The 12189-nt window shown below is 40.2% G+C and overlaps 1 protein-coding gene and 2 non-coding genes across 3 annotated transcripts in view; 1 reads left to right on the forward strand and 2 right to left on the reverse strand.

The window, feature by feature from the left end:
- Positions 1-8097, reverse strand: part of BBS4 (Bardet-Biedl syndrome 4) — a 46081-nt gene extending 37984 nt beyond the window's left edge. Inside the window, exon 1 of the mRNA XM_059912802.1 lies at positions 8008-8097. Coding sequence (XP_059768785.1) covers positions 8008-8031 — 24 coding nt within the window. The 5' untranslated portion in view covers positions 8032-8097. The remainder of the gene's footprint in view (positions 1-8007) is intronic.
- Positions 1977-2049, forward strand: TRNAV-UAC (transfer RNA valine (anticodon UAC)). Its single transcript has one exon. It is a non-coding gene; the product is annotated as a tRNA-Val (tRNA).
- TRNAA-UGC (transfer RNA alanine (anticodon UGC)) lies at positions 4352-4424 on the reverse strand. Its single transcript has one exon. It is a non-coding gene; the product is annotated as a tRNA-Ala (tRNA).
- Positions 8098-12189: the final 4092 nt, after the last annotated feature.

Here is a 12189-nt window from a genome sequence, read left to right on the forward strand (position 1 = left end):
CATATACCCTGAGAAAACCATAATTCAAAAAGAGACATGTACCACAATGTTCACTGCAGCACTATTTACAATCGCCAGGACATGGAAGCAACCTAAGTGTCCACTGACAGATGAATGGGTAAAGAAGATGTGGCACATATATACAATGGAATATTACTCCGCCATAAAAAAAAGCAAAATTGAGTTATTTGTAGTAAGGTGGATGGACCTAGAGTCTGTCATACAGAGTGAAGTAAGTCAGAAAGAGAAAAACAAATACTGTATGCTAACACATATATATGGAATCTAAAAAAGAAAAAAAAATGGCTCTGAAGAACCTATGGGCAGGACAGGAATAAAGACGCAGACGTAGAGAATGGACTGAGGACACGGGGAGAGGGGAGGGTAAGCTGGGACGAAGTGAGAGAGTGTCATGGACATATATACACTACCAAATGTAGAATAGATAGCTAGTGGGAAGCAGCCACATAGCACAGGGAGATCAGCTTGGTGCTGTGTGACCACCTAGAGGGGTGGGATAGGGAGGGTGGGAGGGAGACACAAGAGGGAGGAGATATGGGGATATATGTATATGTATAGCTGATTCACTTTGTTATAAAGCAGAAACTAATACACCATTGTAAAGCAATTATACTTCAATAAAGATGTTAAAAAAACACATAAGGTAGGGAAGGATTACTTCCAACAAGATATAAAAGCACAAACCAATTAAGAAAAGATCTAAACATTCAACTACATTAAAATTAATAACTTCTGGGGACTTCCCTGGCAGTCCAGTGGTTAGGACTTGGTGCTTTCACTGCCAGTGTCCCTGGGTTCAACCCCTAGTTGGGGAACTAAGACCCCATAAGCTGCGCAGCTCGGCCAAAAAAAAAAAAAAAAATTAATAACTTCTGTTCCAAAGAAGAAATAAAGACAGAAGACTAAGAGAAGATATTTGCAATACAAAACAAAACCAAAAAAAGACAAAGAATTAACAGCCCGCAACTATAAATAACTATAAATCAATAAGAAAAACAAATAGTGAGGTAGAAAAATAAGCAAAACATAAGAACCAGGCATTGCACAGAAAAGGAAATGGAGACAACCAGTGATGCTCTACCTAATTACTAATCAGGGAAATGTAAATTACTATCACATTAAGACTTCATTTCATATCCACCATGTTGACAAAATTTAAAGCTATATCAAGGATGTGAGCAAGAGGAACTGGTGGTAGAAGCATACATTGTTACAATCACCGCAGAATCTCCCATAAATTACAAGGTTGAAGATGTACATAGCCCAGAAACCGGCAATCCACTTCGAGGAATACCCTGGGGAAATTCTTAGATCAGGAGACATATATGAGTGTTCATAGCCAGGTATGAGATACTCTTACTCCTTAAATTTTGTACCCTAAGCGCTTCAGTTGCCTTACCCTAGTCCTGGCCCTGTTCATAGCAGCATTCTTTTAATTAAAAACCAGAAGGAAAAAAAAAGTTGAACTTACAGAAACAGAGAGTAGAAAAGTGCTTGCCAGGGTTAAGGATGAATATGGTCTAAGGATCTAATGTATAACATGGTGACTATAGTTGATAACACTGTACTGTATAATTGAAATTTAAGAGAATAGAATTTAACTGTTCTCACACACACAAAATAGTTATACATATGAGGTGATGAGTGTATTTAATTAACTCAGCGGTGGGAATCCTTTCACTGTGTGTGTGTGTGTGTGTGTGTGTGTGTGTGTGTGTGTATAAAATCCTCATGTTGTATACTAACTTTGTCAATTATACCTCACTAAAGCTGGAAAAAAATCAGAAATAACCCAAATCTCTAATAGAATGGACATACTGTAGCATTTCCCTATAATGAGATACTTCACAGTATTAAAAAATGAAAAAACTAAACATTAATTTTTAAAAAATCAATATATTGTTTAAGGGTATTAAGTATGACAAAAAGCTATAAAGAAAACCAAAAGAGGGACTTCCCTGGTGGTCCAGTGGGTAAGACTCCGCACTTACAATGCAGGGTGCCCAGGTTCGATCCCTGGCTGGGAAACTAGATCCTGCACGCATGCCACAACTAAGAAGTACGCATGCCACAATGAAGATCCCGCATGCCACAACTAAGACCCGGCGCAGCCAAAAAAAAATAATAATAAATAAATAAATAAATTTTTAAAAAAGAAAACCAAAAGAATAATTAACATAAAATTGAGGAAAGAGATCATTTCTGACAGAGAAGGAGGAAAATGAGGTAGGGGAGACATTTAGGTTTCAAAGTTTTTTGTGTGTTTTTTATGTATTTATTTATTTATTTATTTTTGGCTGCTTTAGATCTTCATTGCTGCGCACAGGCTTTCTCTAGTTGCAGCGAGTGGGGGCTACTCTTCGTTGAGGTGCCCGGGCTTCTCACTGCAGTGGCTTCTCTTGTTGCGGAGCACGGGTTCTAGGCGTGCGGGCTTCAGTAGTTGTGGCTTATAGGTTCTAGAGTGCAGGCTCAGTAGTTGTGGTGCACGGGCTTAGTTGCTCTGCAGCATGTGGGATTTTCCTGGACCAGGGCTCAAACCCGTGTCCCCTGCATTGGCAGGCGGATTCTTTTTTTTTTTTTTTTTTTTAAACTTTGTTCTCATAGAATTTTTTTTAATTAATTAATTAATTAATTTTTGGCTGTGTTGGGTCTTCGTTTCTGTGCGAGGGCTTTCTCCAGTTGCGGCAAGCGGGGGCCACTCTTCATCGCGGTGCGCAGGCCTCGCACTATCGCGGCGCGCGGGCCTCACACTAACGCGGCCTCTTTTGTTGCGGAGCACAGGCTCCAGACGCGCAGGCTCAGTAGTTGTGGCTCACGGGCTTAGTTGCTCCGCAGCATGTGGGAGCCTCCCAGACCAGGGCTCGAACCCGTGTCATCTGCATTGGCAGGCAGACTCTCAACCACTGCACCACCAGGGAAGCCCCCGGCAGGCGGATTCTTAACCACTGTGCCACCAGGGAAGCCCCAAAGTTATTTTTAATGACTCATTTCTTAACATGTGAGGTAGGAACACAAGCTTTTATTATAGAGTTGATGCTTGAACAACAGGGGTTTGAACCTTGAGGGTCCACTTATATATGGATTTTTTTCAATAGTAAATACTACAGTGCTATATTCCAAGGTTGGTTGAATCCACAGATGCAAGGGAACTGGGGATAGGGAGGATCACTGTAAGCTTTACTTAGATTTTCAACCGTGCAGAGGATCAGTGCCCCTAATCCCCATGTTGTTCCTAGATCAACAGCATTGTTCTTTAAAACTTACAAATAACCTTTTATTCATTCTTTTCGAAGTATGATATATTTCATAACAACCAAAAAATCCTCAAAATAAAAGAGAATACATAATTTGTTCTTTTAGCTATTTTATTACTTTGATTTAACATATACAGAAATCTTAATAATAAAAGAAATAACCCATTTTTAAATGGGCAAAAGATCTGTAGAGACACTTCAAAGAGATATAGATGGATAAGCACATTAAAAAATATTGAATATCATTATTCATTAGGGAGATACAAATTAAAATCACAATAACCACTACTACACATCCACTAGAATGGCTAAAATCAAAAATACTGACAATACCAAGTGTTAACAAGGGTGTGGAAAAACTGAATCCTTCATATACTGCTCATGGGAATGTAAAACGGTAGAGTATAGCCACTTTAGAAAACAGTTTAGCAGGTTTTTTTTTTTTTTAAACATAAATTTACCATACAACCCAGCAATTACTCTCCTAGAGAAATGAAAACATATGCATGCAAAGATTTGCATGCCAGTAACAATAGTGACATTATTCAAATAACCAAAAACAGGAAACGTTCCGATGTCCATCAATTTGTGGATAAACAAAATGTGTATGTTCATATAGTGGAATTCTGCTTAGATAAAAAGTTACAAACTACTGCTACATACAACAATACGAATGAACCTTAAAACACATGCTAAGTGATTCCATTATATGAAATTGTAGAAAAGGCAAAACTATGCAGACAGAAAGCAGATCAGCCATGGGGCTGGGGTTAGGATTAGAGATAGGCTGCAAGTGGTTACAAGGGAACTTTCTGGACTGACGGACAGACGTAAGTAGATCATGGTGACAATTGTGCAACTATATAACTTTACTAAAACTGATCAAACCGCATACTTAAAATAGGTAGATTTTATGGTATGTGTATTATACCTCAACAAAGCTGTTTTTTTCTAATATTTATTTATTTATTTGGCTGTGCCAGGTCTTAGTTGTGGCATGCGGGATTTTCATTGCTGCATGCGGGATCTTCAGTTGCAGCATGTGGAATCTTTTAGCTACGGCATGCGGGATCTAGTTCCCTCACCAGGGATCCAACCTGGGCCCCCTGCATTGCAAGTGCAGAGTCTTAGCCACTGGACCACCAGGGAAGTCCCATAGCTATTTTTATAATGCAAAAGAACCCAATTTTTTTTTTTTTAATCTAACTGGGATTTTTTTTTTACTTTGGGGAAAAGTAAGAATCTTAAAGGGTCAAAAAGCATTTTCATGAATCAGCAATGCTTTCTTCTGCACAAAGTAGAATTAAAATAAATTATAATTTTTTGATGAGTCTCTTTCTCAAAAGATCTTCCAGGACATTCTGAGATACAAAGGATTCTATTAGCCCACTCAATCTCATTCATAACTGGGATATATATAGAATAAGTTCTTTACTTTTTTTGGTTCTTTCTTCATTTTTAAGTAGTTCTGTGATGATTTATTCATCTAACAAATATTCATGTAGCACTTAATATGTGCTAGGCACTATATCTGAGCCAAATCAACTAGTGCAGTAGTAATTTTTGCTTTCTGTTCTGAAAGGTTTAATCTTTTAATTTACAGGAAGATTGATGGGTATTTATACAAATACACCAAAAAATTGTAATTAGGGAGTTATAAAAATGTTTATAAGTATAAAGCATAGAAACCAGAGTTATTTGCTTGGTTTTTTTTAAGATCTCTAAACTATTTATTATATATTCTTAAATAAAACATAAATATCAGTCCCTAGTTTTCCTAAGGAATAGGTAATAATCCTCAGTAGTTTGGTAGCATATTAGAATTTCTGTGTGTCCCACCTTGGACTAGTTTTACTCTTTTTTGCTGGGGTGTCTCCTAGTCTCAAGGCCTTTGCTGCAGAATTCTTAGATTTTTACTTATGAATTTGTTCAAAATTCTCTGAGTTTTAAGTCTTTTAGTCTTCTCTCATCCACATCTATGTGTATCCATATCTATAGATCTACATGTTTTTCCTTTGTGTCACAAACAGATCAAACAGTATACCCTTGTTAAAAACAAGACAACAGGCCCAACATGGAATCATATTTGCTAAGCCTCATGTCACCAAACAGAGACTTAATTACAGTTTCAGCTCTCCCAGAAATGGAATTTTAAACCAGTTAATCAGGAGTCATCTGATCAGCCCTAGTTATATAATATGACTGATAAACCTCTGCCATCCCCTAAAGGAAAGTGACCTTGCAATAACCAACTCACTCTGTCTGTAACTTCCTTGTTCCTGCTCCTTGTTGCCTGTTAAAGTATTCTATTTTGTACAGCTCATCAGAGCTCCTTTCTATCTGCTAGACTGGATGCTGACTGATTCGTGAATCACTGAATAAAGCCAAGTTGAACTTTCTTTTTTTAACACCCCACTCCACAACTAGCTTTTATTTAAATGTAAACCATGGAAATCTCTCCACATCAATGTATATAGTTCTAACATTCTTTTTAATGGCTGCATAATATTCCTCAGTATGGGCATATCAGAAGTCATCCATTACCCTACTAATGGGCATTCACTTTGTTTCCAGCTTTTTGCCATTATAAACAGTACTGCAATGAGTACCTTGGACTGGGTGCTTATGTTTTGCTTTTATTTCAATGGGATACAGGTCTAGGAGTGGCACTGCTAAGTCCTTTTAATTCTATTACAAGATGCCATTATCACTTCCAAAAAGGATAAAATCCAAATTTCCATGCAGTGGTAACCTGAAAGATGAGTTACTATAAATATAACACTGCTAGCATTAAACTTGATAATAATGGAAATGATTAGTTAACTTGCAGCTGAAGTGCTAAAGTTATATCAAAAAAAAAAAGCCAGACTTCGCTGGTGGCACGGTTATTAAGAACCCGCCTGTTAGGCTTCCCTGATGGCACAGTAGTTAAGAATCCGTCTGCCAATGCAGGGGACATGAGTTCGAGCCCTGGTCCGGGAAGATCCCACATGCCGCGGAGCAACTAAGCCCTTGCGCCACAACTACTGAGCCTGCACTCTAGAGCTCGCGAGCCACAACTACTGAGCCCACGTGCCACAACTACTGAAGCTTGCACGCCTAGAGCCCGTGCTCCGCAACAAGAGAAGCCACCGCAATGACAAGCCCGCGCAACAAAAGGAAGAGTAGCCCCCGCTCGCCGCAACTAGATAAAGCCTGCCTGCGGCAACAAAGACCCAACACAGCCAAAAATAAATAAATTTATAAAGAAAAAAAAGAATCCACCTGCCAATGCAGGGGACACGGGTTCGATCCCTGGTCCAGTAAGATCCCACATGCCGTGGAGCAACTAAGCTCGTGCGCCACAACTACTGAGCCTGCGCTCTAGAGCCCATGAGCCACAACTACTGAAGCCCACAGCCTTAGAGCCCGAGCTCCGCAACAAGAGAAGCCACCGCAATGAGAAGCCCGCGCACCGCAAGGATGAGTAGACCCTGCTCACGGCAACTAGAGAAAGCCTGCATGCAGCAACGAAGACCCAACGCAGCCAAAAATAAATTTAAAAAAAAACAAAAACGTCATCCTCTTTAATACACTACCAGGGATTCAAAAGTATAGAACAATTCTGCCATCACGTTCCTATTCCGTTCATGAACACCTACCTATACCTGCAGTAAGCACTAGAGGATAAGCTATATTTGCAACAATGTCATGTTACCCTTATACCTATCATTTAAGACTATGTAGCTGAAGTATTTTCTTTAGTATGTTTTCAATGTCTAAAATCTAGAAACATTAATCATGCTTTTAATTTTTTTTTAATTCGTAGCTTAACAAAAATCTTTGCTTTGGGCCTCCTGGTCTGTATTCAGAGTTTTCTAATTACACTAAAATAATTTGATTTCGCTGCAAATGAAGAGAGACAGGAAAACAAACAGGCCCCCTGACAAGGTGATACTGGCCGGCCAGCTCCCTAGCAGCCAAAACTAAGTTATAGAAGTCTGTCAAAGGCTGCTATTTTGTCTCCTAAGTTTTCCAGGGGGGTTTTCAAAGGGCAATAAATCCCGAATAAATAACTAAAGTCATTCTAATAAACGTGCAGAACATGCTTTGAAATTCAATATTAAAACAAGGCAGACAAGGTTTCACACTTGGAATTTTACAGAAATTAGATCCAATTATGAATTTACGCCTCAAAAATAACTACTACTGGGTCATCCCGAATTCACCTGAGTTACTCTGTATTAGCAGTTCTGTGGAGTTTAAATCAACGACTAACTCAGGCCAGCTGAATTCCTAAATTTGCGAAAACATGCTCTCGCCCCATCAGCAGAAGGTAATGACGCTGAAAGCTTCCAGGATTTGTCTCATTCAATGCCTAATCCAGGGGATTAACAGAAACTGTCTCTGCACGGGTGGTAGTGCTTCCTTTCCAAACCTCATGAGACAGAAAACATGGAGCTAGGAAAAGAGCCATTTCCGATGAAAATCTCCTAGAGCACCCCAAGAGAGACCCCAGTCCTAGCACAGGCCCAGAGCTGCAAAGAACTCAGCAGGGCCCCAGACGGAGCAGTTCCCGGGAGTCGGACCGTGTCGCCCCGGCCACCCCGAGGCGCTCCAGCCCCGGCCACGCATTTCCCCAGCAGCAGCTGCGTGGGACACAGGCCGACCGCCAGCCCCCCTTCTCCGCTCCGCCTGGCCCTGCCCAACCCCGCCTGGCAGCCGGGACACCAAGCAGAACCTCAACACTCACCGTCGCGAGTCTCTGCTCAGCCATCTTAGCTCCGCCCACCGCTGCGAGGCCGGAAGTCGGCTGTTTCCCAAAAGACCAGGCAAACGGAAGTCGTAGGACTGGGGAAGAGGGGAGGGGCCTGAGTAGGGAAGAGAAGTAGATCGCCGAGCGGGAAGCTTTGCCTGGGAGGAGGAGGGTCTTCTGGAAGCGGGGAAAGGGTTGGGTGATTTCCTGCGGCCCACTTGGCTCTAAAGGAGCTGGTGAGGGAATGCGCAGCCAGTCGTCCCCTTCATCCCGGCCAGCCCCTACCGCCCTACACCATTGTGTGGACGCTGCTTGAGAAACCCCCAAAAGCGCTGGGTGGAGTGGCCAGCCACAACTGGGACGGCAGCGCGCCCTCCCGCCGCCTGGCCCTGCTCTGCTTTGACGCCACCCAGCATTTATTTCCAGCGTCTTTCCGGGAGTCCCGGCCCTCAAGCCCAAACCCTACGGCGGAGAACCTCATTCTCGCCTTACATAAAAATTCCTTGTTTCTCGGCTGTCTTTGTCTAACTAAGGTATTACCCGCCTCATCAGCCTCCCACTTTTGTTTACGCTAGAGTTTGCAAATCCGCTGCTGGTGGGCTGCATTTGAAGGCAGTCTTGTTTTGACTGGAAATACTTAAAAATCAGGAGATCTCGCAAGAAAGCCAGAAATCCGGCCTCGGAATAAATAATGATCCGACAGTGGGCCTGCATTCCTGCTTGGCGGTAAAATAGATCTGAAAACAGCTGCTACTGTACTTAGGCATTTGTTGGCCTTTTTGCCACAGTCCTGTCTTCCCAGCACACTTCAGCCGTTTTACATTACCTTTCTAGCCCCTGCTGTGGTGAATTAAATGCTCAGGCTTTCCACTGGGTGACCGTGGAAATACGTGGGCTTTCGAGTCAAACATGAGTTCCGTATTTGACTACTGCATGACGTGAGCCAGTCATTTCTTTGAGCTTCATTCATTCCAGTACCAGGAGCTATGCGATGAGCGAAATACGCGGGATCCCTGACCTTCGAGTGTAGCGAGGAAGTCACACATTAAATAACGTAAGCAAAGTTTATGAAGAAACAGTTCACTAAAGAAGAAATACAAATGCCTCTTGAACATACGAAAATATAACTTTGCAAGGAAGAGAAAACATGCAAATTAAAGTTTCCAAGAGATATTTTCCACCTCTTACATTGTCAGAGAACAAAAATTTTCATTGAGTTGTGAGTAAACATGCATTCTTCATCTGTGGCTAGAGGGAATGTGAATTTGTACAACTTCCATTGACAGCAGTTTGGAAATTACTACCCAAATTTAAAATGCACATAACCTTTAACTTCTTTATTTTAATTCTAGGAATATATTCTATAGGTATAAATGTGGAAAATGACTTTAAATACAGAGTTATTCAATGCAGCATTGTTCGTAATAACCAAAGCCTGAAAACAACCTAAATGCCCAATAATTAAGGTTAAAGAAATAATGATGAGCCCATACTGTATGGTACATGAAAAAGAAACCATTTACATAGCGATATAGAAGAATTGTCAAGATATATTAACAGATAAAAACAAAGTGCAGAAAAATGTACATAGGATCTGTTAATAAAAGAGAAGGCAAAATTAAGATGAAAATTATGTACATAATTGCTTATATACTCAAAATCTCTGAAAGGATATTCAATATGCTAAAAGTAGTTACTTGTAAGGAAGAAAACTGGGTAGCAAAGGGACGGGGAAGGGAAGAGACTCTATACCCTGTTACAATTTGAATTCTGTATGAAATGGAAGTAGTTACTTGTAAGGAAGAAAACTGGGTAGCAGAGGGACGGGGAAGGGAAGAGACTCTATACCCTGTTACAATTTGAATTCTGTATGAAATGGATGTATTACCTATTCCAATAACAGAGAAAATTAAAAGAACAACATAACTATATAATTATAATTGTGATAATGCTGAGGAAAAATACAGAGTAGTAAAAGCAAATAACAGGGAGATCCAATCTAGACTTGTCTGGACAGGGAAGTTTCCCTGGGTAAGATATGTTTAAAATGAGACCTAAAGGATAAGGCATTAGCTTGGGGAAGGGGGATGAGGAAGTGGGCAGGCTGGGGAAAAATTCTAAGGCAAAGGAAAAGCTTGTGCAAAGGCCCTGAGGATGGAAGCAGCTTGGCCAGTTTGCAGCACAGAAAGACCAGCACGGCTGGAAAGAGGAAGGGGAAAAGAGTTGGTTGCAATAGGTGGAGAGGTAGGAGAGACTAGTGGTGCAGATCCACAGAGGCCATGCGAGGGATTTTACTCTAAGGACATTGGGAAGGCACTAGAGAGTTTTGAGCAAGGAGTAACATAGTCAAAATTAACATTTAATTCATGTTAAATGAATGAATGTGTTCATGTTAGCTAATGAGTGGAGAATGAATTGAGAGGGGGACAAGAATTGATCATCTAGGGGTGACTAAAAGGATACTGCAAATGAAATGATAAAACAGTTCACTTGGACTAGAGTGATGGGAAAAGGAGAAAAAGTGAATGGATTCTCAAGAATTTTAGGAGGTAAAACAAATTTCCTAAGGTGTAGAATTGGATATGGGAGAATGAAGGAAAGGGATATAGATGTCACAGAAAGATTACTTCGTTTCTAACTTTAAAAGCAACTGAGTGAATAGTATAGTCACTTACTGAGATGGGGAGCCTTAGGGAAGATGATGTTGGTAGAAAGCTCATGAGCATACTTCCTAATACATAAAATCTCCCTGAAAGGGGTCCTGTGAGAAGTAAATGACATTTTTTGTGCCTATGTTATTAAATAAGTAGAAGCCATTATTACATGCTTAAAAATCTCTCCTTTGACCCCAGATCTTAGAAAAAAGAGCACTTTCTGTGCAAGGGCCCTTTTCATGAGAAAGCACGTTGGTTTCTCAAATGTCAATAACCAAACTTAATGTGCTAATTAGATAGGTAATTAGAAAAAAAATCTCAAAAAACATAACATCTTCACAGGAAGATCCCAGAATCACATAGATAATGTTTCTTGTATAACATATAAGTCTTCATTTCCCTTAGAAAACCTCCTTGGATGTAATCTTGTTTATCAGGATCATTCAAGTCATATAGCTGGGTAAGACATTCCAAACAAAATGGTATTTATCTTTTTTACCCCATGGTAGGGGCTGAGGAGGCAAGAGAGCAATCTGACATCAGTAACTTTTTAACATCCCCAATATATGTATAAAGAAGGAATTACAGTTAAGTTTCTACATTTGGAATACTTTAATATGTCACTCCTACTCTGGCAGGGTCTACCAGCTTTGTTCTGACACCACCTGCCAGGCAACTCTCCAGCACCTCATGAGTCTTTTGCGGTATCCAGTCTTCCCCAAACCCATACCACCAACTGCTGAGAGCCCAGCCAACACCTTGAGAAACACTTTGAATTAATATGAAGCTCCAGGGGCCTTCGTGAAGCATTTTAAATATGCCCATTCCTGATACTGCAGATACTCAACCACAAATGTGGGCAAAGGCATATATACTGCAATGTTTGTGAGAAAAAAAAAAACAAAACTGGTAACAACCCAAATGTCCATCACCAGGGACTGTTCAAATAAACCACGGTACAACCATACGAAGACATATGCAGTCTGTAAAGGACTTCAAGATGGTGAAATAGTTAAATGAGAAAAACAAAGTATAGAAGATATAGTATGGTTCTATTTGTATTAAAAAAATAAGGGGGGAAGATATGCACACTTTTTGTATACAGAATTTTGAGAAACAATCAAGAAACTGGTAATGTTTGTCTCTGTAGAGGGAGTAGAGAGGACTTGGGAACCTATAATGGGAAGGTAATTCGCTTTTCATTGTTCACCACTCTGTAAAATTTAACATTTTATTATCCATGTATATATAATTTTTAAAATTATTTTTAAAATATGTAAATGAAACTTTTTTTTAAACTCCCATTCCTAGAATTCACTTCTCATTTGTATGTAGAAAATCACAGGAGAATATATCTCCCACCCTAGCAAACAAAGGCTAGATTAGCTAGAAAATCAAAAATATTTTTAACTCATCAGAAAGCTAAGGACATAAAGAAACCCTAAGTGAACTAACCTCCAGAAAATGCTAAGTCCTTCATAGGAGAGAAGAGATACATGGCTGCTCATATTCCTGGCTGAACTAT

The sequence above is a fragment of the Balaenoptera ricei genome, chromosome 2 (genome assembly GCF_028023285.1).
Source record: "Balaenoptera ricei isolate mBalRic1 chromosome 2, mBalRic1.hap2, whole genome shotgun sequence".
Taxonomy (NCBI): Eukaryota; Metazoa; Chordata; class Mammalia; order Artiodactyla; family Balaenopteridae; genus Balaenoptera; species Balaenoptera ricei.